Raw genomic sequence first — 27,663 nt, 5'->3', positions numbered from 1 at the left:
TCTGAACCTCCTGCCCTTCTTTCACATCCTTTTTCTGGAGTGAGACCAAAGCTCTCTGGCAGAAGGGGCCCTTTTTTCTCCCCCTCCACTCTTGTCAGATGTTCTTCTAAATACTTACAGTTGGTGTGAGACCTATTAAGAAAACTCACATTTTTTACCTGCTATGATAATATTAAGCACCTACTGGGCACTGGACACTATGCTATGTAGAGCATTTTAAGAAGACTTTGAGAACTAGATCTCAAGAGACAAAAATAAAATTTTAGCTGAGATATAATTGATATCCAACATAACTCCATGCAGCAGTATGCATAGGTATGGGATCTCTTGTTTTCTAGGAAGTCTGAGGGCTAAATGCTAATGTAAAATAATGTAGTTTGCTGGTATCTGGAGATTTTCCTTTAAGGAGTATTTATATTATTCTTTGGTTCTGCTTATCTTTTATAAAATTTTTATGTTATAGCTAGGACATAAAATTATTATAATACTCCTGAGTCTTTGGTTGGGTTGCTTAGAAGCAGAGCCTGAGATGGTGGTTATTCTGGTGCATGTATTTTATTGGGTGGGGTGGGGTGGGTGGTCTGTCTGGACAGGACAGCAGAAGTTGCTGATGAAGGATGTGGGCCAGCTTCAGATGAGTCCCGCTGGATCCCACAGCATCTTGGGGCACAAGTGAAACCACAGAGTTTGTTCCACCTTGATCAGTTAGTCCTTGGTCAGATGCACTTGGTCTGAAGGTGAGACATAACCTCTTTGATATGGAAATTCTTTGATATGAGAGCAGTTATCTAGAGAAGGGGGCATCTGTGTCTTAACAGTTGTGTGGACTGAACTGTGGTCCCCTAAAATTCCTATGTTGAACCCCTAATCCCTATTATCTCACAATGTGACTGTATTTAGAGATAGGGCCTTTAAAGAAGTGATTAAATTGAAATGAGACTGTTGGGATGGGGCCCTGACCCAATCTGACTGTTGTCGTAAGAGGAGATTAGCACACAGAGAGACACCAGTGCACAGAGGGTCAGTCACTTGCAAGCCAAGGAGAAACCAAACCTGCCAGCACCTCGGTCTCAGACCTCATTCCTCCAGAACTATGAGAAAATAAATTTCTCTCATTTAAGCCACCCAGTCTGTGGCTAGTCTTGTCAAACCTAGCAGACAAGTGGGCCAGCACTTATGGGTAGAGTGCATTTGGTAAGGAGCATTCACTTGCTTAACAAATCAGAAAACTGTGACCAGAGAGGTGAAGTGGCCTGCCCAAGATCACACAGCCAATAAGCAATAGATCTGAACCTAGGAATGACTCTAGCTGACCCTCCTAGTCACTGCTCTTAATCACCCCTGCCGGAGGGAATCAGTCTTTCTCAGAAGCAACAGACATCACCAGTTAACTGGGGCTGCATGTCTGTCTTTTTTACCCTAATTTGTTCTCACCTTATATAAGACAGAGCTCCTTGAGGAAACCAAGCCAGCTCAGCATAGACAGTGTCTGCATCTAAAATTGCGTTTTCAAGGTGTTGTCTTATACCCTGTCATTCTGAGGATATTGTAGCATGTTAATCATGGGTTTTCCCTATATATGAGATGATGTCTTTTTAAAAATGCTTTTTTTATTAAAAAATGAATTAGGGCAGTCTTTTTCACATCCATGTTTGGGAAAATGAGAAATTCTGGATCTGCCTTGTCAGTGTAAGAATGATTGTTGTTCTGAGCACTGTCACTGAACATGGTCTTTGGAGAGGCCACATGAAGATGTGACAATAAATTAGTTTGTTTGTATTATAACTGATCAATATTTTCTGTCTCAGTGCAATAAAGCCATTGCCCCCTTCAGAAAATAAGGAAAGAAAGGAAAAATAAAGAATGGTATTTCTGGGCAGATGCCTGCCACTAAGGTCACTTTCTCATCTGCAGCCCACCCCACCATAGCTGCAATACAGAGCCTCCTCTCTTTGTGCAGAGGTTCTTTCCCTCATGTAGTAGATAGAGCAAGAACCATTTAAAAAAGCATCTCATGGAGATTGTTGACTTCTTTGGAGAAGAGGCAGAAAAGTGCAAGTGAGTCTGTTGAATTTCCCAAATCACAAGTCGTGTGTCACCAAACATTCATCGGTTCTGACAGTATTATTAAATATGTGGAAAGAGGCAGCTGGAGCAGAGCCTGGGCCACCTTGGGAAAGGCACAGTGGAACCGTGAGTGCCACCACACTCTGAGCAGTCGTAACTGAGTCCTTGAACTCAGGAGGCCTGAGACACCGCTGGAGATGGTAGTGGAGGAAGGTATATTTTACTGTTTGAAGTTATGACTCCATCTGAGGTAGAAGTTCAAAATATGTGAGAAAGGAAGGGGAGAGAATAGGGCTCTCAGGGAAAAAAAAATCTGTATCTCTTCCAGCTCTTCCTCTTCCCCTCCCAAAAATAAACACTAGGAAATTCTTTGCATGAGATACTATGTGGTAGTTTGAAAGCCCTTCTCAGAGATATAGGCATTCATTTATTCAACAAGAAGTTTGAGTGTTTGCTTTGAGCCATGGGTTGGAGATATCACAGTGAACAGGACGAGCTCTGCTGCTTCCCCAAGGAGCTTATGATCTATAAGATCTACACTGTGCTAAATTAGTGATTCTCAAACTAAATGTGCATTAGGAACCCCCGGAGAGCTTGTTAACTTGTGGATTGCTGGCCCCTCACCCCAATTTTTGATTCAGTAGGTCTGGGAGGCCCAAGAATTTACATTTTTAAGGTCCCAGCGAATGCTGTTACTTCTCTTCTGGGGACCACCCTTTGAGACCCATTCTGCTAATTTTGTTATTCACATTTGTTCAGGGCATATGGATGGTTAGAATCATTTAGGATAATGGTGAGCTCACAGGCCACCTGTGGGCCAACTTATGTGGGAAAAATTCCTCCCACATAACTAGGTTCCTTTAAGGGAAATTTGGTTTTTCCTTTAGGCAAAGTTCTTATTGTATTTGGCTCCTAAAAAATTCTTTAATGCATTTCCTGATCATTTTATAAGTTTAAAGAGCTGGTGTAATAATGGACGAAGTATTGGGGGAATTTCTCATTAAACAATTGCACTTTATGTCATTTTCTCCTTGAAGGTCCTAGAAGAGAGAGAGAGAGTTCTCAACCTGTGTTGCCAGACTAGCAGCATCGTTGTGTGGAATTCCAGGCCCCACCTCAGACCAGCTGAATCTGAAACAGTGGGCTTGGGGGCCAGGAATCTCTTTTAGCAAAGCCTCCAGATGATCCTGATGCTCATTCCAGTTTGATGATATCTGAGATGGAGGTGTGCCTGTTGGGCTGAGTTTGTGTGAGCACCCTGGCATTCAATAGTCCCAGCTCCTGGAGTTCCCGTCTTGGCTCAGTGGAAACGAATCCAACTAGGAACCATGAGGTTGCAGGTTTGATCCCTGGCCTCATTCAGTGGGTTAAGGATCCGGCGTTGCCATGAGCTGTGGTGTAGGTCACAGACACTGCTCGGATCTGGCATTGCTGTGGCTGTGGTGTAGGCCAGCAGCTGTAGCTCCAATAAGACCCCTAGCCTGGGAATCTCCATGTGCCGTGGGTGCAGCCCTAAAAAGAAAAAAGACTATGTGTATATATACACATACCCAGCTCCCTTCAGATAATTTACCAGGATGCCTAAGCTTCATTTTTTCTATCCCATTAAGCCAAAAATCTATCCCTGGTTGTCTAACATCTTTCAGAGTTATGGGAAAGATAATCACGGTTTTTATCCATGGCATCATTTTACCAGTGAAGATGAAAATTCCTAGCTAAAATAGCACTAATGCAGTGGGGAAAGGATAGGATTCAGGTAATGTATATTCCAGTCTAGTGTCTGCCACGCATGCAGTTATGTGACCTCTGATTGGGTATTAGCCCAAGTCTCACTTTCATTATCTAAAAATTGAGATAAAATGTTGTCCTGGCCTAACCTGAATCATTGTTGTAATGATCAAGTGGCGTAATGGATATGAATGTGCTTTTTTTTTTTTGCTTTTTGCTTTTTTAGGGCTGCACCTGTGGCATATGGAAGTCCCCAGGCTAGTGGTTGAATTGGAGCTGCAGGTGCTGACCTGCACCACAGCCACAGCAACTTGGGATCCAAGCTGCGTCTATGACCTACACCACAGCTCACGGCAATGCCAGATCCCCAACCCACTGCTCGAGGCCAGGGATAGAACTCGAATTCTTACGGATACTATTTGGATTCATTTCCGCTGCATCACGATAAGAACTCCCATGAATGTGCTTTTACAAACTGTAAAATTCTGTGACTTCGGACTGCTGACTCCGTTTTGCTCTTCCCCACCAATAAAATGGCAGGAGTCCTCTATAACTCCATAGAGATTGTGAGTAGCTGAGACAACCAATGGCACAACAATGGAGCTCTTCTACTAAAGTTCATTCATTTTTTTTTGTCTGTAACATATAAATGTTGGAAGATGTAGACATATATATTTTATATATTCTATCACAGAGCTTCTGTATAGTATATAATAGTAGTTTTATTTGAACTAGTTATATCCTAGAGCAGGGGTTTTCAAATTGTGGCCCCCAGACCAGCAGCCCCAGCAGCCCCTGGAAACTTGTTAGAAATGCACATTTTCAGGCCTCCCCCAGGCCTACTGATCTTGTAGGGGGCCCAGCAATCTGTGTTTTAACAAGCCCTGCAGGTGATCCTGCCAGTCACTCAGATCTCAGCAGAAGGGCTTTATTAGGGTCTCAGTTAAAGTGTCTGACAAAGAGCATCCTTTTCCTGGAATAAGGGTAATTACTTTTTCTCCAGCATGGATTTGCAGCAACTGTGTCCAAGTTCAGGCAGCCATTGCTGGATTCCTTCATCAACACACTCCGTCACTGCTGCTCAGCATGGTGGAGATTTGGATGCTGCTCCAAAGCTGCTGTCACGAGGCTGACTTCAGGGTGCGAGGAAATTAAAGCTATTTATCACAGACCATTTCCCCCTCCATGACAGGAGAAATGAGCCTTAGCCTAATAAGACTTCAAATTGGGCCAGCGTCTGAAAAACACGGTTTGACAAACACAGCTTGAGCTGACTTACATTTCTTTCAACTTTCGCCTTTGAAAATACACCCTTTTCTGAGCTGCACCAATTTAGTGCTACTTGTTTATGAAACACTGGAGGTGGGCTCATCCCAGTCTGTTTCATGACCTAGGCACTTTCTTCCTAGCCATTTCTTCCCCTCCTTTCCTTCCTCAGAGGGGATCCTTGGCAAGAGAAGGCAAGGGACTGACTTTCAAAGGGAGCCATGTTATGGGAGGTGAGGCTCAATAGTTAGCATGAGAAAGGTTTGTCTGTGGAGTAGAGCTGTGGTCTGATCCGGCCCAACACGTGCTTTTATAAATAAAGTTTTGTTGGAACACAACCATGCTCATTCATTTGTGTATTGTCTCTGTCTGCTTTAAGGCTACAGAGTTGAGTGGTTGTAATAGGAACTCTATAACCTACAAAACCTAACACTTTTTCTCTCCAGCCCTTTACAGAACAAGTGTGTATACCCCGTAGTAGAGGCTCCCTCTCAGCTTCCTGGAGGGAGCCAGATGGAACCAATGGACGGGAGGGATTATGGGAGAAAAGGGTGTGACATGACCAGGGTCCCTCCGGAGCCCAGCAGCAGGGAGAGCAGAGGGAAGGGTTGTCCATTATTGCCATTTGAGTTGGGTACTGTGTGTTTTGAGAAGCAATTCTATTTAGAACATTGTTAAAAATTTTAACTTGGCATCTATTTGTGATTATCTGGTATTTATTTTCCTCCTGGTGTTGAGTATTACAGGCAAAACTACAGAGTTTTATGTTAAATGTCAGTAACTCACATTTTTTGGGGCACATATCATGTGCACTGCAGGCTGCAGCCATCATACCGTGTGATGTTCCCAACAATTCTATGAGATGGGTGCTACCATTCCCACTTTACCAATGAGAAAACTGAAGGGCAGAAAGTTTAAATAATGCCTTATGTTATGAAGCTGATGTCAGAGCCTGGATTTAAATGCAGGTCTTTTTGATCCCAAAGCCAGCATGCTAAACCAGTGTTTTTCAAACTGTGGGTTGAGAAATGAGTTTAGCAAGTTGCAACTAGCATTTAAAAAAAAAAAATGAGGAGTTCCCATTGTGGCACAGCAGAAATGAATCTGACTAGGAACCATGAGGTTGAGGGTTCGATTCCTGGCCTCGCTCAGTGAGTTAAAGATCAGGCGTTGCCGTGAGCTGTGGTGTAGGTTGCAGATGCGGCTCAAATCCTGCATTGTTGTGGCTGTGGTGTAAGCTGTCAGCTACAGCTCCGATTGAACCCCTAGCCTGGGAACCTCCTTGTGCCATGGATATGGCCCTAAAAAGCAAAAAAAAAAAAAAAAAAAAAAAATTGAATAGAATGCAGAATACCAGAGTGTGTCATTTGTAGTATGGGTAAATCTAGATGCATGAAGCTTTTACTTCAACTATAAAGGTATTTTTATCATACACGAAGTCATTTTGCACATTTCTGTATATTGGGCGATAATATAAGTGACATTTCTTACTCTGTCATAGTCAAACTTGAAAGCAAATATTTTTGCCTGAAAGTGAGGTTGGGGAGATAGACGGAAAGAGAGACAAAGTATGAGTGAGTCTAAATGAGTAGCTGTCAAAAAAGACACAGAGACAGAAAAGATGGAGAGGAAATGGGAGGATGTAGGGAGACACAGAGAATGGAAATTTCTGTGAAAGAGAAACAGAGACCCAGGGAGAGGCAGGAAGCCATGTGGTTCTGTCCACCGGTCTACTCAGGGAGCATGTGTTCCTACTTGGCAAAACTGGAGACCTGGAGTGTCCTTTCTGTAGATTTTGGTTTTTATATACTTGCTGTGGTCCTCTTGTCACTCTGATTATAAGTCAAATAAAGGTTTTTATAAGATGTAACACCTATATACAAATAGTCTGTTTTGTCTGGTGCTCAACGACAATAGGTGATCTGAGGGGACAACCGGCTGTGCTGGATTTACTGAAAGTATGAGATTCCCAGTAAGCTCCTTCCTAAGGAATTGGCAAAGGCAGTTTTGAATATGTATAATTTTTGTCTTTTGAGCTGACTAGTTTTGATTCCATAGTACTGCCTGTTGTGTTTTACGAAAAACCATAGATAGCAAATATTTTTAAGTATTCCATTGTCAGAAATTTCTCTACCCACTTAGTATTTTACTTTCAAGGGATTCTGGTCTTAGTTAATAAAAAGTCCATTTTACAGATGTGGAAATTGAAAGAACATTTGTGTGGAGTTTCTGTACATATAAATGCTTTCATAAGAAAGCATTTCATTGAATCTGTTAGATTACCCTTATGTCAGCTTTACTGGAAAAATCGGAGCTCAGTAAGTTCAAATTCCTCATCCGAGTTTCTCATCTACAAGGTGGTAGAGCTGGATTCAAACCTTGATTCTCTGACCCAAATTCCATATTTTCCTCACTAGACATAAAGTAGCAACACTGGGGTGCAAAACAGTGCTCTGTATTATAATTTAAAGGAATGATTTTGTTTATAAGATATAGATTAAGAAAAAGCCTAAAATACCATGGTTTTGACGAGGCAGGGTATCATATGTAATCCCCCCGCCCCCCGCAAAGAATATTTTCCCATTTCTAGGCCCCCATTAGCACATCAGATGTGATATCACTATGCTGTTTTGTGATCCATTCTTAGCCTTTTTTAGTTGAAGACCATTATAAGCACCAACTATATTTTTAGTTATAATATTGCATCAAGTAACAGGAAGCCATTCCTTGGCATCAGCTTAACTGGGTGGCCTTTCCTTTCCCTTAAGAAAAAAATAAAAATAAATTCTTCGTATTGACGTGAGTCATAGGAACCCAGAGTGAACCCCAGCTCAAAAGCCTTCATAGTCTTTTAGAAAAGAGTTACAACATTTTCCTCAGCTTGCCAAAATGCCATTGCTATATGTTCTATCCATCTTGCCTGGTCTTCATACTAATACTTTCTTAAAGAAATTCCCAGGAATAGTGCTTACATTTATGCCCTCCAGTTCTCTCTGCAAAACTTTATGTGTGTATGGAATAGGGTCCTACAAGCCAAGGCACCTTACCCTGCTTTTGCTCCTAAATCTCCTCACTTTTAATAAAGATTCATGTTTCTGAAGGTAAAGGCTTTAAAAGAGATCCTTTCTTGTTTCATGGTTTTATGCTTCTACTTTCAAAATGTGGTTTCAAAAGTCAACCCCTCTTTCCTCCACTGGCTTACCTTCGTTGAGTATCTATTGCATTCCACCAGATGTGTTCAGGAAGCTATGATTCAGCTCTACTCTCCATGAAAGTGTTGTCAGTGCAAACAAAATATACATCTCTGTGAAAGCATGGAGAGGTCCTAGAGTCATTGTAATTTTAATAACTGGTGGAACCTGATTCTTGTTTATTCTTTATTTCAGAAATCCCAGAAGACCCACTTGTGGCTGAAGAGTATTATACTGATGCATTTGATTCCTGTTCTGAAGAAAGTGAGGAGGAGGAAGAAAATATGGTGTTCTCAGCGGGAGAGGAAGAGGTGCAGGATGAGGGGTCCCAGCCTGCTTACAGGACAAACCAACAGGTACACGCCCGCTCTCAGCAGAAGCAGTGGGGCTGTCCCAGGTGCTGACCAGGCTGTGATTTCCCATGTCAAGGGAGTCTTAGAACCCAAGTAAGGGATGGGAAACTAGGGCTTATTATACAGGCTCTACGTGTCTTGATTTCCAAGGCCCAGGGGCGGGCAAGGGCCCATGGAATTCTGTGAATCTGGTCTGGATGTGTTGATGGGGTGGGGCTGGAGCACCCAGTACTGATCCAGGTGAGAGGATGATATACACACTGCTGTTTGCACCCTGAACACTCCCCATACAGCTGCCAAATAAACATCACACATGTCTCTTTAGAAGAAAGAGGATTTTAAAAAATATACTTTTCTGCCTGGTAATCAGATTTGTGAGTCATGCCCCAGTGCACAAATTAGTTCTGGGGCTGTGACCCAGCGGTCCTGGGCTTAGGAGTCAGTCCTTCTGGCTGTTCCCAGACTCTGAGGTCCTCCCTTGCACGCAGTCTCTGAGTCCGTGTCCTGGCCACGGATTCTGTAACAAGGACAAGACCAGGCCCCACCTGGGCCGCAGGCCAAGAAACCATCCGGCAGGTGATTTCACTGTTGGGCATCTGCCGAACAGGGGTGGGGGCAAGAGCTGTGTGAGGAAAAAGCAAATGACTTTGGGTAATTTATGCTCATATTCTTTTTTTTTCTTCTTCTTCTTAGGGCTGCACCTGTGGCATATGGAAGTTCCCAGGCTAGGGGTTGAATCAGAACTACAGCTGCCTACCTACACCACAGCCACAGCAATGCAGGATCCCAGCCGTGGCACATGCAGAGAGAAACAGATAAATATTGAGAAAAGCACAAAGTCAAGGCAAAGGGTGATTCAGCATGCCAAAGTAAGACCACTTTCCTTGCACCATTTCCGCCCTTTTTCCAGTGGGGTCAGGTGAACAACAACACTTCCTACCACAAATTGAAAATACAATTTCTATTTGCTTCTGAGCCACTGTCCTAAACAACCAAGACAAATATTGTTACAGTATTACAGAAATCTTCTTTCTGTGCCTTTGGTCACAAAACACACAATATGTAAAACACATACTCCATTTTTGTCCAAAGCATCAGGCGATAAAATTTTAGCGACTAACATTATTACTTTACAATGTTTTTAATAAAATAAAACTGATTTCAGAAAACCAAATGAATAAAATATATGGCAAACACCAGCCAGGTCAAGAAATAGAACTTTCCAGCCATTCCAGAAGTCCCATTTTTCATGTACTTGCTGGAACACAGGGTTAGAAATCAAACTGCCTAAATGGGTCCAGCCTTTGTCACTTCCAGGTTGTGGAAATGCCTCAGTTTTGTAATCTGTACAATAGGAGAATAATGGTTCCCACCTCAGAGAATAGTTTGGGGAATTAAATGAAATAATCCATGTAAAGTACTTAGAATAGTACCCAGAATTTAATAAAGTAATTAATGAGATATTAGCGGTTATTATGATAAAGCTACCTAGCCATCTTACAGCTTTTTATTTTTTTTATTTTTATTTTTGGTGTTTGTTAGGGTTGCACCCACGGCATATGGAGATTCCCAGGCTAGGGGTCCAATAGGAGCTACAGCTGCTGGCCTATGCCAAAGCCACGGCAACGCAGGATCCAAGCTACATTTGTGACTTACACCACAGCTCGTGGCAACGCCGGATCCTTAACCCACTGAGCGAAGTCAGGAATCGAACCTACAACCTCATGGTTCCGGTTGGATTTGTTTCTGCTGCGCCATGATGGGAACTCCTTGTAGCTTTTTTTTTTTTGTCTTTTTACTATTTCTTGGGCCACTCCTGCGGCATATGGAGATTCCCAGGCTAGGGGTCTAATCGGAGCCGTAGCCACCAGCCTACACCGGAGCCACAGCAACGAGTGATCTGAGCTGCGTCTGCAACCTACACCACAGCTCACGGCAACGCCGGATCGTCAACCCTCTGAGCAAGGGCAGGGACTGAACCCACAACCTCATGGTTCCTAGTCGGATTCGTTAACCACTGCACCACGACGGGAACTCCTCCTTGTAGCTTTTTAAATGATACTTCCAAAACTCTTTAATGCTAAAGTGAGACTTTACAAGTGAAATATGAAAAAAAAATCCCTTTTTATTTATTACGGCCAGTGTTAAATATAGCACAGCTATTTTGCTCTCTGGGCTGTGCCTCTGTAACATGTGATGTGATAGATTGTGATTTATTTTAAATAATCTATTAGGACAAGATGCTAGGGCCTCTTACATTCATGTTGGTGTTTTGTCTCGAAAAACCCTAATGGGTGGCTTATCCCTATTTTAAAGATGAAGAATACTGAGTCGTCAAGAGAGAAGTAACTTGCCCATGGTCATTCAGCTGAAGAAGGGTTATAACCATGCTTCTGGCCCAGGTCCATCCTGTTTCCAAGTCAGTGTGTTTCCTAGTACAGAAGGTCTATCGCCCTGTTACATAGTAGAAGCAGGAGTAGAAATGTCAACTGAGTAGTTTGTATTAGAGACAGGTAGTTACAGCACCACTTGTTTTGCCTAGTAATTCGACATAATTTCCCCCTCCCCACAGGTGGGGAATGTGGGGTTGCGATGGGTGTTTACCCTCCTCTTTTTAGGTTATTTTATTAGCAATGCACAAATCACACTTACAGAACCCTCTGCTGAGACCTTCGATAGAAGGTCTCTTAGCTTTGTGAGTGGTGCGATTCTTGCAGCCATCTCAGGGGTTTGCCTCTTCTCCCCTCTCAGTCTTGCCCTTGACTCCTTCACCCAAGGTCTACTTAGGTGATCATTATACCCATGGCTTTTCTGTGAATAATCAGGTCAAAGTTGATTTCCTCTTCCTTCAGATGGAGCAAAAGTCATGTGGTTTCTGTTTTGATGAAAGAAGTGCTTTCAAAAAGGAAAATAGCTACAGCTTCATTGGGATTGATTGCTGAGTCCCTTGTCCCACCCATGACAATCTTGTCAGCCGTGGCATCTCCAAAGCAGTTTTATGAAGCACCTATTTGTCATTTGTTTCTCGGCTTCAGAGAGCATCAATAGCCCTTCATCCCAAGCCCCTATCGTGCTGTTGGTGGCTCCTCTTTGAAGTCTGTGGTCATTGAGTTGGAACCAGCCTCTTAGATCTTGGGATAATGGAGCTGTCATTATAACCGGTTCTCAGAAATATTTATAGGACCCATCAATGAAAAATGTTTCACGTACTCTCATGGTTTGTTTTAGGGCTGCAGGCTGCTAGGGCTTTTGTAGACCCTTATGTCTTTTCTTTGCTGCCTTGAGCATCATTTCTCTCTCCAAGACTACTTAATGTCCCATGGGCACCCGTGATGTACATGAGGTGGGCCATAACGATGTGACTCAGAACTCCCTTGGGAAAGGCTCTACTGTTTGATGGATGTGACTTTCATTGATGCTTGTTTAGAGAAGGCTCTTAGGACCGTGGTGTTTGTTCTTGTTAAGATGGAGAGCTGTAGAGGCCTACTTCCCAGCCAATTCTGAAGTTTTCAGTACATTTTCACCAAATTCTCCAGTGAAATTCTCTCTAAACAGTGGAGCATTTGAAAAAGCAAGGAAGATCTTGAAATGGCACCATAGGTGCAGAGAGATAGGTGCAGGCTAGGCAAGGCCTGAGATTCCACTGAGGACCGCAGGAGCAAATTGTCAAGGAAGTAGGTGTCTCCAAGAGTGTCTTATGCTAGTGGAGTCATAAATTTAATCAGGGAGTTCCCATTGTGATGCAGCGGAAACGAATCCAACTAGGAACCATGAGGTTGCGGCTTTGATTCCTGGCCTCACTCAGTGGGTTAAGGATCCGGCATTGCCATGAGCTGTGGTGTAGGTCGCAGACTTGGCTCTTGGATCTGGCATTGCTGTGGCTGTGGTGTGGGCCAGCAGTAACAGCTCTGATTAGACCCCTAGCCTGCCAACCTCCATATGCCACGGGTGCAGCCCTAAAAAGACAAAAAAAAAAAAAAAAAAAAAAAAAAAATTAAAAAAAAGTTTAATCAAATCATAATTATAACAATAAGAGAACCTAATGTTTCTCTTGGAAACCTAATGTTCTAATGTTTCTAGAACCTTCATTCTATACCCAGTACTTTATGTGGTGTGTCACTTTAGATCCTCTGGGAAGCAGATGACAAGATAGAACCAGAAATGAGAAAGAAAAGCCTATGAGTTAGGCAGGGGGAGCCTCAAGCCATGATGCTGGACTGCCTCTTTGAGGGAAAGGGTAGGGGGGAAGAATGAAGGATGGGGTGAGAGCTCAGCCTGCCATGCAGTCCTGAAAATGCCTTGGCCACAAGGCAGAGACTGCCCAATGGAGGAGCCCAAATAGGCAAACATGGCCTAGCTCAGATGTGCCCACCACACTTGCAGTGGCCGGAAGCTCCCTGGTAAGATCATGGCCTTGACATGAATGCTGCAGTGACTGTGAAGGGGCAGCCCTGGGGGCTATTGGCTCCCCTAAGACCTGCAGCAGGCTTGCCCGTGAAGATGTAGGTGGGTGGTCCCTCTGTGGCTGCCACAGACAGCCTTCTTCATTCAATTCTTGCAACAACCCTTTGTTTGCAATTGATTGTTTGATGTGAGTGTATATGGTGATGTGTATTCTATTTGAATGGCATTGAACTAGAATTTAACTGCCTGGAATTCAAATAAGCTAGACGGTAAAGTTAGCAGGGAGGAAGGGAGCACGAGATAGGGATTCCAGGTAATTCTGTGCTAGCAGTTCAGTGAAAAAAGCCAATGCCCTGGATTGAGAGCTGTAAACCCAGACTTCCCACTGGGCCTCTGCACCTGTGTGTCTCTCAAGTTTGAACCTCTTGGGTTTGAACCTCTTGGTGCTTTGAATTATTGCCCAAGACATAATTGTGTGTGTGTGTGTGTGTGTGTGTGTGTGTGTGTGTGTTTTAGGGCCACACCCATGGCACATGGAAGTTCCCAGGCTAGGGGTGGAATCAGAGCTACAGCTGCTAGCCTATGCCACTGCCGTAGCAATGCCAGATCTGAGCCATGTCTGTGACCTACACCACAAATCAGCCAGATCCCTCAGCAAGGCCAGGGATTGAACCCACATCCTCATGGCTACTAGTCAGATTCGTTTCCACTGCACCACAACAGGAACTCCAGAGACTTATAATATCTAAATACAAGTTTTTCACACAGTGCTCTCCCCAAGTGCAAGCTGATTCATTTGGTGCTCAGAAAAGGATCAGCATATTTTGTCTACAATTGATTGTTATATGAGGCACTAACTTTAAGACTCAGGTCCCTTGAAAGATAAGACTATTATGCTGTCCTCACTTTGCACAAGAGAAATTTGAGGCTTAGTGAGCTGAGAGAACTTCCCCAAGGCCAAGCAGCTAGTAAGCAGCAGAGCAGGACTGTCTGACCTTACTTGTAGTTGCTGCTTTACACAATCTCCTCCTACACAGTCACAACCCCTGCTTCTGCAATGACTGAGAAAATATACTTTACTCAGTTGTCCAAGGGAACAGCCTGAGGGGCCACTGCATTATCTGGTCCTCTGGTGAGATCAATTTTACTGAACAGAATTACTGAGCTACATACAAGGCAAAGTTTATACCAGTTCAAGGAAAAGTGCTGAGTTATGAAAATTAAAAGAAGCCTGCCGCCCACATCTGTTATGAGATACAGATAGCTCTCCTCCTACTGGTCTTTTTTTTTTTTTTTTTTTTTTTTAATTTATAGAAGGTGCCAGAACTTGACTCCAAATGGGACTGATTTACCTGCTATTTTGCATAATCAGACCTAATTAATTTAGCTCTATGTGTGGGAGGAAAAACTTTTTGTCATGAATTACCCCAGATGTCATCAGTTCTAAGAAGCAATCAGCCCTGCTGCTGAATCATTTCTCCATCAGCATCCTCCTGCCTGTGGCCCAGGTGATACAGCAGCCAGCCTTGCTGAAGTGTTAGTGAACTCACAGCTTGAGGGGTCATTGCTTCCAGGTAACGGTCCGATGTGTGTTGCTGAGAGGAGTGGTTTTGATGTGCAGTTTCCAGCCCTCATCTCCATCGTGGTTGTTCCCCCTCCCTTTTCTACCATTTCCAGTCCGGGATGAAGCACAGCTCATTGCTCGTCAGATGGGGAACACAGCACATTGGGCTTTGTAGAGGCTGTCCATTGTTTACATTCCCAACTGTAACCACGAATGTCTGGATAATTCTGTAGTAGGTGCCCAGGAGTGTCTATGAGGCCCTAAAACAACCCCCAGATGCCAACTTGCCATGACCCTGGCCTTGATAATCTATGCCACAGTTAGCAAACTTTAATGATGCGAAGTGTACAGGCATCAGTGGTTAAACATGCACACGCTGACAGCCACACCTGTCAGTTCTGAGTGCAGTGACCGAGGTGTTTGTTGTTACAGGGGCTGGGGGGCTGATTTGCAGTGTGGGTTTTGCAGATGCAGCTCTGTGTTCCCATCAGTAACACTCTTTAAGGCCTTTCTCCTGTAACACCGAGCAGAGGTGGTCATTGGCAGTGAGATGGGAATTAGAATGTCAGCGTCCTCATTTCCAGGCAGGCTCCACAAGGATGTGATCAGCTCTGTCTCATGGCTTTGTGCTGAATGGCATCCCATCTTCCTATGAATTATGAGTGTGGATGAGCAAGGGCTTGGCTTCTAATGAGACCAAACTGAGATGTGAAAGGTTCATCTGAGTGTGCAGAAAATGAGGAAGGTCACCACGGTGTTTTGGTTTCTGTAACTTAGTGATATTTTTTGGAGCTGTTTGTGGATATGGTTTGAAGGAGATGGACGATAGCTTAGTAAAGCAACTTGCGGAAAAGAAAGTGGGTGGGGTTTTGCTCAGATCATTCATTTATACATCATATATTTGAGTATTCTGGACACTGGATACACTGTTGTGAAGCAAAAAGACACAGCAGCACCTTCATGGGCAACTCAGCCACCGTGTGTATTTAAATCACATCCACAGACTGTCACCTCCCAGATGTGTGTCTTCTATTCTGCACTGGAACCCTGGACTTACATCTCCAGGGTGCCTAGGAGTGGGGTTAAAAGTCATGTGGATTTCTGCTGAGCATCCTGAGCTAAGTGTATCCCAGAGAGCTAATCCCCCGCGAGCCAACTTGACTCTCGCCCTTTCACTCATATTCCACATCATTCATGAGCAGAACCTGTTGACTGGACCTCTGAAGCATGCTTAGAATATAATTACTCCTAAGTACCTCTGCTGCCACTGCCAGCGCTGTTATTGCCGCCTCAGTGGATTATCGCAGTAATTTTTAATTGGTCTCCCAGTGCCTTCCTCATCTCACTCAGAATAAGAGGCAAAGTCTGCTCAGTGGCCTTCCAGCTCCCCATCCTTCATCACTGTGAGAAGTGCCCTTGCTCCCGCTACAGCCATTTCAGCCGTCTTCCCGTGTCTGGAGCTCACCATGCACGTGCCTGCCTTTGGGAGCCCTTCCAGATACACAAGAGATTTGCTGTTTCTGTACCTCAGAGACTCTGCTCATGTCATCTTACTGGGGAGGACTCTGGCTAATTTATGTAAAATAGAGCTTGCTGGCCTGAGAATGCCCTCTTCCCTTTCCTGCTTTGTTTTTCTCCCTAGTCCCTATCTGCATCTGACTTACCATTGTATATTCATTTATTCATTTATGGTCTGTCTCCCCTACTAGAATGCAAGTTAGTAGAGCAGATATTCTGGTAGTTTGATTTTTTTTCCCCCACTGGTGTATTCCTGGCACCTCGAAAGTGGTTACCCCAGAAGAGATACTCAGTTGATTTTGTGAAATAAATGAATGAATGAATGCCTTCAGTGGTAAGGTAGCCAGTAAGCCAGTATTCAAACAGATGAGAGTGACTAGGAAAGGAAGCTGTTGAAGTGATAGAGGAAATGGACATTTAAGAGGCACGGGGAGACCTAGCAGGGGGTCAGAGAGAGTTTCTAGAAGACTTTCCAGCTGTGACCTGAAGGATGGGCAAAGACAGCCCTCCGTGTATGGAGAGGGGTTGGGAGAGGAGCACCCCAGAGAGGGGAGGAGGATGTGGGAAGGCTCCAGGCATGAAAGGCTCGGCAAGTTCAGGAAGCCGCAGCGTGAGCAAGAAGGTGGGTAAGGTTGGAGAGCTCAGGCCAGCTGGAACTACGTTGTGAAGGCCCTGTAGACTGTGAAAGGCTGAGCCAGTGAAGGGCAGCAAGATAAAGTCTTAGAGTGAATCTATGGTGATAGAAATCAGAAGAGCTGTGACTGTGCAAGGTAGGGAAGGCCTGGAAGGGAGCAAGAGGGAACTTTTGGGATGAGAGGGACATCCTTCATCTTGTTCGGGATTGTGGCTACATGGGTATATACACCTAAAAAATTGTACTCTTAAGATCTGGTCATTTTACTGAATGCAAATTTTACCTCAATAAAAATAATACATCATTATAACAAAAAATATTGTGGAGTTCCCATCATGAATGGAACCATGAGGTTCCAACTAGGAACCATGAGGTTGCAGGTTCAATCCCTGGCCTCGCTCAGTGGGTTAAGGATCCAGCCTCGCCGTGAGCTGTGGTGTAAGTCGCAGACGCAGCTCGGATCTGGCATTGCTGAGGCTCTGGTGTAGGCTGGTGGCTACAGCTCCAATTAGACCCCTAGCCCGGGAACCTCCATATACCATGGGTGCAGCCCTAAGAAAAAGGACAAAAAGACCAAAAATATATATATATATTGTAATTACATGTGGTACTATTGTGATTATGCAATGGATGGTACTAGACTTACTGTGGTGATCATTTTGCAATATATACAAATAATGAATCATGTTATAAACCTGAAACTAATATCTAATGTTATCTCAATTATATTGAGATATAATTATATCTCAATTTTAAAAATTCACCAAAGAAAAATAAAATTTAAAAAAATAACATCCTCAAGAGAAGAAAAACTGCAAAAAAATGACAACAGAATCATGATATTTGCATACATACAGTGAGATGTGTGAGTCCTTAGCCCGCATGAAGCCACCTCTTTGTCTGCTCATGGCCTGAGTGTGACTTTTGAGCTTGACGTAGGTCCCACATGCCCTCAAATGAGGTCTCTCAGGAAAAAAAAAGTGAGTCCAGAATGCCTGGGGGTGAATAGGGAAGATGGTTCCGTGTGGTTTGGATTCACCCTGCAGGATGGCCCTCATCGGAGAGAGGGCCAGGGGGTTAAGGAGATCAGCCCCTTCCCAAGCTCACACCAGCTCACACAGGGACCCTTGAACCGGAGGATACTCCGGGGAGCCTGAGTGAGATGGACTTGGCTGCACTCTTCTCAATGGCTGGAGCTGAAGTGGAAGTTTATATTCACTTTGTATGAACGTTTCTACGTCTCTGACTGCTTGGGATTGTTCAGCACACAGAGGCTGTGGTGTCAGGCCTGGCAGCACATGAAGCCATCTGTTCCCTCATTTGGAGTGGCTTTCGGCCACTGGAAAAAGGATGCTTTGTAGCTATGAAACTGTCTGTGTCTCTGTTGGTTAGACCAGGCCTCCTCTGGATGTGCCTTTGGGAGTCGGCATAGCCCACCCGCCCTGAGAAGCTGGGAGTGCTGGATGGAGACAGAGGCCTCAGGATGTGGGAGCAGAAAGCAGAGTCTTGGGAGCCTGAGAACGTCCAAAGATAGGTGTACAATTGTCCCCAGGCTGTTGGTGCCCAAACTGCTCCCAAACTACGGTCATGTGGCAGCCGGTGGCCTGTCATTCATTCATCCATTTGTTCATTCACAGCTCACTCCTCAAGAGGCATGTGTACTAGTTACTCTTTTACTGATATCAGTGCCCTATTTCTTTATCCATTTGTTCAGCTTCAAAGAGAGCTGTGTAAATTGTTTTCATTTACTTAACTTTGTAACTGAAGCCTCTCTCATTTGTTTATCTCTTAACTCTTCAAAGTTTAGAGTTGGTCAGAATTTCTCTTAAACAGATGATTTATTTGTTTGTTGCCTTTTATCCAACTTATAGATCTTTTCCTCTCATTTAACAAGAGGAAGGCGCTCACTAGGGTGAGTGGAGGAACCAGGAACGCAGCATCTTATGTCCCCTTGCCATCTCTTCATACGCACAGAAGCCAACTATCCTGAGGCTCGGGATGGGCATGCCTTGTGGCACTAGGCTTTCCCTGCATGGATTCCCATTGCTTTGTTCCCTAGGGGGATGGCAGAGCCTGTTTTCTGCCTTCATTTCACCTTTTTCCTCTGAAACCAGGTTGCAGCTTGACCTACACACTGTGACTGGAATCTCTTGGATTCAGGACTGTTAGCACCAGCTTGAGAGACAAACTTGTTTAGAAAGAGATGTCTTCAACTGCTGTGATTCATTACCATAGTTTGAGCAGAAAGTTAAACCAGGTTCACACCGAGATACTGTGCATATTGGTTATATATGCAACACACAATTTTGAGCATTTAGTTTTGGCAAACACATATTACAGTTAATATGTACTAGGCACATATATACTTTAAGAATGCATATTTAATGCTCCCAACAACCCATTATACAGATGGGGACATACAGGGACCAAGAGGTTAAATAATTTACTCAAGCCTGGCAGATAGTAGGGCTGGATTTAAACTCAGGCAGACTTGCTCCAGAGTGCAGGCTCTGAACTGCGAGGTTGTGCCCTCTTCTCCTTGGGCCTCTTGGTCAGAGTTTCAGCTTTGTGCCAGTGGCAACCTTCCCTCATGATCTGGGTAAATCCTGATCCATTCTGGCAGTTTGGCCATTGGACTCCATTTGCCAGAAATTATTTTAAGATGAATAGACAATTAATTCTGGCCCCAAAGTGTGAGAATATACTTGCTTTGGGTATATACCTCATTGGGAAAAGAGGAGGCTCTGAAAATGCTTGAAACAGAACATATTAGGGCTCTTTGTTTAAGCTATTTTACATAGGTTTTCAGTTACTTGTAGCTGAAACTGTCCTAGGTAATTGAGATGCTAAATAAGATTCTTTTTTTCTAGCAAGAATACTGGTGTAGAATTATGGTTGCATAATAGTTGGATTATATTTTCAAAATAGCATCTTGTCAACTTTCAGATCAAAGGTTGAGTCTTTAAGGAACAAAGCAATGCTTTTGTGATATGTACAAATGACAGTAATTGGGCCTTGCTGCTAAGAACTTAAGATAAAAAGTATAAGATGCTGGGTAGCTCTGCTCTGGTATAAGCCTTGTAACTACATTTTTACTGCCATGTTCTGTTATTGAGGATCCAGATGACATTTTTTTTTTTTTTTTTTAGAATTTGGTCCATTGTGTCTATCTGAGTGTCAGATTCCAACAAAATGATGCTCATAGAAAATCTTCCTGGCTTGCTTTTTTACAACACTGAATTATTTTTTTTTATTTTTTATTAAAGTATAGTTGATTTACAATGTTCCTTCAATTTCTGCTGTATAGCAAAGACAACACTGAATTCTTTATGAGATTTTTTTTTTCAGGAGTCAGAATTCTCTAATTATGTATTTGTTTTTCAGGAGTCAGAATTCTCTAATTATATGTGTGTGCAATATACATAAATATATGTATGTTATATGTATATATATATCTATAATATGTATACATGTGTATGTATGTATGCGCACGTGCACACACACACACACACACACACACACATGCACACACACACACTGAGGCCAAGATGGATAAATCTGTGACCCAGACAGTAAAGGGTCCAGTTCCTGGGTCTGTAAGAATTTGTAGGATCACAGAAGCTGTAGGAAAATAACGTGGGATCTACTACTGTGTGGAACTGGGAAGATCAGTGGACTCGCTCCAGGGAGGATGAGCCATGAAACCAGGAAAGCCTGGGAGACCAATGAGCACAAAGCTGAACTGGGCTGAGAAACTCTGAGCCTGCTGCTCATGCACCCCAGATGTAGCTCGTACCCCAACAGCTATGCCTCCCACAGTGCCTGAGGGTGTATGCCCTGGGATGGCCACAGAGAAGGAAAGCTTGTAGCAATGGCTTCAACCCACAGAGGGGCCATCGTCTGAAAGGAGAAGTTCTTCATCTGGAGACATTTGGGAGGTTGCCACAGAAGGTTTCCCAGAAGGCTGACAACAAAGATTGCACCAAAGGAAGCTCTAGTTTTGGGCAAGCCTGCGAGGTCATCTCTGTTTCTAGGGTCACTTCAGATGCAGATAGAAAATAGCCGTATGATAGACCATCTTGGAGCCAAAAAGAAAAGGCAGAGGAAGCAGAAGATGCACAGTTAGCAGACTTGGAATGGAGCTTTGCAAATAAATGTCTCTGAAAGAATTCAGTGGGAGAAATGTATCCAAAGTTTTCATAAGGTTAAGAAGCTATAAATTTAGGTAAAATCTGCTGGTGAGATGGAACCAGAGGAATATTTTACTTGACTATTTGTTGCCCAGATGTGTGCTTTTCTTTCATCGATGTGTTCAAAAAGGGTTTATTGATTGCCAGCTTTGAGCTAATAATATCTCAGCAGCCATGGTCCCTGCCCTCCTGGAGAAAATAATAACAAACAAACCATTAACTATATCTTTGGGCAAGTGCCTCAAAAGAAAGAAATAAGGCCCTGTGATAGAAGTGGTAGAAGCAAACCTAATTTAAATTTAAATAGACCTACATTTGTGATCTGAAGGATGAGAAAGACAGTCATGTGATGTGTGAGGCAAGAGCACTCTCAGCCAATGAGAAGCCCCCAAGGTGGGAAAGATCTTGGTGTGTCTGAAGAAAAGAGACCAATATGGCTGGGGCACAGTTAGTTGTAGAAGTGGCAAGAGATGAGGTTGGAGAGATCAGCAGGAGTGGGGCCATTTAGGGCATGCCAGGCTTGATGGGATTCTGTTCCGTGCATAATGACAAAGTCATGGCTGCCGTGAAGGAAATGGATTAAAGTGAGGCCACAGAGGAGGCAGAGAGAAAAATAAGGGGACTGTTTCATGGTCCAGACAAGAAATGGGCTAAGGTAACTATTGGGCTGTTATTTGTTTGCTTTTAGCGGGGTTTCTTAACTTGACTTGTGTAATTCACCAGCTACCTGAGGGTAGAGCACATGCATCAAACGGGAATTTGATGAGAGAATTTACTGCTGAAAGAGCAGTGAATTGCTGGTGTCTGGGCGGAATGCCCCAAGGACGCGGAATTAATTATCTGCCCCAAAATTGTGGGCTGAGGACATATCTGCCTCCCTCAACTTTGTATGCATTTGGCATATAATTGGTATTTAATACACTTTACCTGAATTGAACGCGACTGAGTAAAGAAGTGTGTGCTTCCTTAGTATGTGTGCACAGACTAAATCTTTCACCAGGACAAAGGTGAAAGCCGTAAGAAATTTCACCTTAGTCATGGTGAAAGATTTAGTCAGCTCTGAGTTAGCTCTAAAGTAAGCAGATGGGGGGAGTTCCCTTTCTGGCTCAGTGGTTAACAAATCCTACTACGAACCATGAGGTGGCAGGTTTGATCCCCGGCCTTGCTCAGTGTGTTAAGGATCCAGCATATGTGTCTCAGATCTGATGTTGCTGTGGCTCTGGCGTAGGCTAGCAGCTACAGCTCCGATTTGACCCCTAGCCTAGGAACCTCCCTATGCCGCGGGTGTGGCCCTAGAAAAGGCAAAAAGACAAAAAAATAAAAAATAAAATAAAGTAAGCAGATGGGAGTTCCCTGGTGGCTCAGCAGGTTAAAGATCTGGCATTGTCACTGCTGTAGCTCAGGTCTGATCTCTGACCTGGGAACTTCTGCATGTCATGGGCACAGCCCAAAATAACAATGATAATTTTATAAACAAGTGAATAAATAAATAAAAATAAAGTGAGGAGATAATCTGGATTATTTAGACAGAACTAGCTGATAACTAAATCAAAGCCTATGCAGTGTGATTTTTACAGTCCTATGAAGGCACAATCTGACTTCCACCTCTGGCTTGTCTGCTTGCTGCTACCTAAACTCCAGCTATTAGAAATTAATTCCTCTGATAGGAGGCTCTATTCCTTACTGAAATATAGATATCTTGAGATAACAATAAGCTTTATCAAGCATCTTTGTGGTAATGTATCTATCATATTTCTTCTTGAAAGAAAGTGCATTTTAATAGAAGGAGCTTGAAAACAAGTATGAAGGTATCAAAGTTCATGCTGGAGAAAATCAACTAATTGGGATAGGTAGAAATGTGAAGAACAGGGCCAGAGCAGAGAAAGGGGTAGGGTCAGGGCTCTAAATGTTCACTCTCTTTGACTCAATAACTTCGTTTCTGAATGGCTAACATAAAGAAATAACAATAACAGGGGGCAAAGTTGCATGAATAGTCATTGCAATATTATTTACAAAAAAATTGAAGCAATCTAAATGTCTAGTTACAGGCAGGGGCATTAAATTCATATGGCTTTATAGTACAGTATTGTGTAACTATTAAAATTATATTTCTGAAGATACCTTTTTTGGATGTGCCCATGGCAAATGGAAGTTCCCAGGCCAGGGATTGAACCCATGCCACAACAGTGACCCAAGCCCCTGCAGTGAGAATGCCAGATCCTTAACCTGCTACACCACAAGGGAACTCCTCTGAAGAATTTTTAATAGCATGAGATTAAAATCCAAGCAAAAGTGTATGCATCTTTATGTATTTTTTGTATACCATACGTATAATCTCCAATATCTAAAAGATAGGTCTACCTAGAAAAGACCACATATGTGTATATATTTTTGTGGGTGTATACATTAATAGTGATGGGATTTTGAGTTGATTTATTTTCTTTCTATAAGTTTCTACATTTTCCAAATTAAAAAATAAATAGGAATAATTAGAGAACATTTTAAAAATGAAAATATACTTGATTTACAACATTGAGCCAATTTCTGCCACACAGCAGTGACTCATATATATACACAGATAAATATATATATATACACATATATACAGATACAGATATATATATATATATATATATATATATATATATATACACATACATGCGCGCGCACACACACACACACACACACACACACACACTCTTTTCTTATTTTCCATCATGGTCTATCCCAGGAGAGTGGATATAGTTCCCTGTGCTAGACAGTAGGACCTCATTGTCTATCCATCCTATATATAAGAGTTTGCATCTGCTAATCAAAAACTCCCAGTCCATACCACTCCCTCAATCCCCTCTCCTTTGGCAACCACAAGTCTGTTCTCTATGTTTGTGAGTATGTTTCTGTTTTATAGATAGGTTCACTTGTGCCATATTTTAGATTCCACATGTAAGTGATATCATATGGTATATGTCTTTTTCCTTCCGATTTACTTCACTACTATAAGAATCTCTATGCCTCCTTGTTGCTGCAAATGGCATTATTTTGTCCTTTTTTATGGCTGAGTAGTGTTCCATTGTATATATGTACCACATCTTCTTAACCCATTCATCTGTTGATTGGAATTTAGGTTGTTTCCATGTCTTGGCTATTGTGAATAGTGCCACAGTGAACATAGGGTTGCATATATGTTTTGTCCAGATATGTGCCCAGGAGTAGGATTGCTGGATCATATGATAGCTCTATGCTTAGTATTCTGGGGAACCTCCATACTGTTTTTCACAGTGGTTGTACCAATTTACATTCCCAGCAACAGTGTAGGAGGGTTCCCTTTTCTCCACACCCTCTCCAGCATTTGCTATTTGTTTTCGTAGGCTTATTAATTATAGCCATTCTTACTGGTGTGAGAGCATTCTTACTTTTGTGCCGGGGCCAGCTCAGCAGGATGGGGCTGAAGAACGGGTGCTGTGGAACTTAAGGAAAAAAAGTTAACATAAAACAAGACACAGAGACATTTATCTTAAGTAAAGGTGGGAGCCGGGGACTCAAGGTCTCAGGAACCAAGAGCCCTGCCTCAAGAAACCACACTGCTTTTATTGTGCTCTTTAGATGAGATCAGGTGAGGAGTGGCTATGGGTGGATGATACAGGGTTTGTTTACTATTATATAAGTTCTTTTACTATTTAAAAAGCCACTTAGGTGGTAAAAGGTTAAGCTCTTCCTCTGACCTCTAGGCACATAACAGTTCTTAAGCTTAAGTCACTTATGCCTTTGTTCTTAAGCTTAAGTCATTTACCAGCACTGTGACTGTTTTTCCAAGAAGGAAGATGGGATAAAGTAAAGAAGGACAAGATGGAGTTTTCAAGGAAACATGTCCTGCAACACTCTTGTAGCTTTGATTTGCATTTCTCTAATAATTAGCTGTGTTTAGCATCTTTTCATGAGCCTACAGGCCATCCGTAAGTCTTCTTTGGAGAAATGTCTATTTAATTCTTCTGCCCATTTTTCCATTGTGTTCTTTGTTATTGTTTTTGTTGAGTTGTATGAGCTGTTTGTATGTTTTGGAGATTAAGCTTTGGTCTGTTGCACTGTTTGCAACTATTGTCTCCCATTCTGTAGGTTGTTCTTTTCTGTAGGTTGGTTTCATTTGCTGTGCAAAAGCTTGTAAGTTTGATTAGGTCCCATTTATTTATTTTTGCTTTTATCTCTATTGCCTTGGGAGATGGACCTAGTGAGAACATATCATTTAAAATATTTCAATATAAACATTGTTTAAAAGGAGAGGTTGCCCCAGATATCATAGCTTTCTCTGTGGCTGCTGCCAGCCTTGCTCATTATCATATGTCTTACAGACCCAACTGGACCTTTTAAAAACAGTTACCCTTTCCCCCTAAGAAACAATTTATAATTCATTAGCCAGATTATTGCATCTATTTCTGAAACAAATCTGAGTGTTTGCCTGAACTTGAATCTCTGGGACTGAGTTTTTCAGGGCTGAATCTTACAAGATGTTCCTCCTGCCTTTAAGGCATATGCCTGTTAGAGGGATTGATGTTAGGAAGGAATGAGACTAAGAACATCTAAGTCCAGCAGCCAAGGAACCTTTAGGTTTTGTTCACAGCATTTGAAAAGTAGCTTCCTAGACCTTGGTTGAAGTGACTGAAGGCTGGTGGCACCTTAAGGTGGCACCTAGGGAGATGAGGGTGCCCCACAGGCCACTTAGCTTGGGCAGAGATCAATTTAAACTGATACCAGGTGAAAATGCAAAGTACCAATTAGCAGCATAATCCCCGCCTTGTACCAGCCAGAATGTGCTCCTGGAAGGTCTCTGAGCCATGAGCTCAGCCCAAACGTGACACAGAATGGAGACATCTTTAGAAAGGCGTAGAGTTCATTTCCATTTTCTCCCTTTTCTATTGGGGTCATTTGTGTTCATTAAATGATAATTTCTGGAACACTAAAAATGAGCTGGTTAATGGATTAAGTTGTAATAGAGTAAAACAAGCTCTTTAAGTCCTTTCCTAAATTGTTCTTTGATGTGACAAAGGTAGAGCCCAATCTTTGTTGTAAGTTGTCTCTTTGTCAAAATGTTAAAAGATACAATTGTCGTCTCGTTTTATCCTATAGTTTATAACCCATTAATATCATTTATTTTGATCCCCAAATTGTTCCATATTTGACTGGTAGAGAAAATATGTATGTGGAGATTGAGATGTACATAGATCTCTGGATCAACCAGGGGAGATTTTGCCCCTCTGGGACACTTGGAAGTGTCTGGGGACATTTTGGGTTTCATATTTCAGGGTCAAAGGAAGGGGTGACGGGAGTGTCTTCCTAGCATCTGATGGTTGAGGCCAGGGATATTGCTAAACATCTTACAACATACTAGCCAGAATCCTCCAGCCTGAATGTTATAGCTCCAAGGATGATTGACTTTGAAATGCATGGCTATATGGGGGATGATAACATAAACACGACATAGTATTGACATCAGGATAAAAGGTAGATGGGAATTTTCACACTATTTTTGCAACTTTTCTGTAAGTCTGAAATTATTTCAAAATTTTACAAAGTTTTCAGTGAGTGTAATTGGCAGTTTAAGTTTTTATATCCTTTCCTGCAGCCCAGAGATAGAAAACGACTTGTTCCTTGCTGGGAATGAACATTCATTCAGCTTAGTGACTACCCATGACCTCTGGGTTTACAGACTTCAGGGGCAGGAAGGGAAGTCAGCAAAGGTCCCAAGTGCCCCATGGACCATGACTGAGTTTGCTCGTTCCACTGTGAGAAGGCACAGCACTCATGTCGAGGCCGTGGTTAGGCAAGAACCAATGTGTCTGCCTAAACTGCTTTTATAATCTGGAGTCGGAAGCTGTCAGTGAAGAACCCACCCTTCCCACCTCTCCCTCTCGGGCTGCATCTTGTTTCCAGGCTGCATTCTATTTTTTAATTTAATTTTTATTTTGTATTGGAATATAGTTAACTTACAGTGTTGCATTAGTTTCAGGGGTACAGCAAAATGATTCAGTTATGCATATACATATATCCATTCTTTTTCATATTCTTTTCTCATACAGGTTATTACAGAATATTAAGTATAGTTACCTTTGCTTGGTTGGTTATCTATTTTATATATAGTGGTTGTATATGTTAATCCCAAACTCCGAATTTTTCCCTCTCCATCTTTCCTCTTTGGTAAACACCAGTTTGTTTTCAAAGTCGGAGTGTGTTCCTGTTTTGTAGATAAGGTTATCTGCATCATTTGTTTTAGATTTCGCATGTAAGTGGTATCATGTGATATTTATTTTTCTTACTTGCTTCCCTTAGTATGATAACTCTAGGCCCATTCCTTGTTGCTGCATACGGCACTATTTATTTATTTTTGACTGAATAATATTCCATTGTGTATCCACACACAGACACAGATATATATACCCCATTGCATGTACATGCACACCACATCTTCTGTCGCTGAACATTTCAGTTTCTTCCATATCTTGGCTATTGTATAGAGCGCTGCAGTGAACATTGGGGGTACATGTACCTTTTTGAACTATGGTTTTCTCTGGATATATCCCCGGGATTGGGATTGCTGAATCACATGGCAACTCTGGTTTTAGGTTTTTGAGGAACCTCCATACTATTTTCCATAGTGGTTTTACCAGCTTACATTCCCACCAACCATGAAGGAGGATTCCCTTTTCTCCATGCCCTTTCCAGCATTTATTTTTTGTAGTCTTCTTCATGATGACCA

General features: G+C 42.6%; 1 protein-coding gene across 5 annotated transcripts in view; it reads left to right on the top strand.

Moving 5' to 3' along the window:
* Positions 1 to 27,663, top strand: part of NEK11 (NIMA related kinase 11) — a 293,211-nt gene that overhangs the window by 185,047 nt on the left and 80,501 nt on the right. For 4 of the 5 annotated variants that reach the window (XM_084991786.1, XM_021071328.2, XM_021071326.2 and 1 more), the window contains one exon: positions 8,448 to 8,608. In XM_084991786.1, the coding sequence (XP_084847912.1) occupies positions 8,448 to 8,608 (161 nt within the window). Of the gene's footprint in view, positions 1 to 8,447; positions 10,097 to 17,245; positions 17,297 to 27,663 lie in introns of those variants that run through there. The other variant, XR_014825059.1, reaches the window with a different exon arrangement.

The sequence above is a fragment of the Sus scrofa genome, chromosome 13 (genome assembly GCF_054392235.1).
Source record: "Sus scrofa isolate SSC_HxYL_T2T_F1_AM1 chromosome 13, Sscrofa_HxYL_maternal_Yorkshire_Landrace_v2.0, whole genome shotgun sequence".
In the NCBI taxonomy this organism is placed as follows: Eukaryota; Metazoa; Chordata; class Mammalia; order Artiodactyla; family Suidae; genus Sus; species Sus scrofa.
Note: the sequence above shows the minus strand (reverse complement) of the source record. Positions and strands in the feature narration are given on the sequence as shown.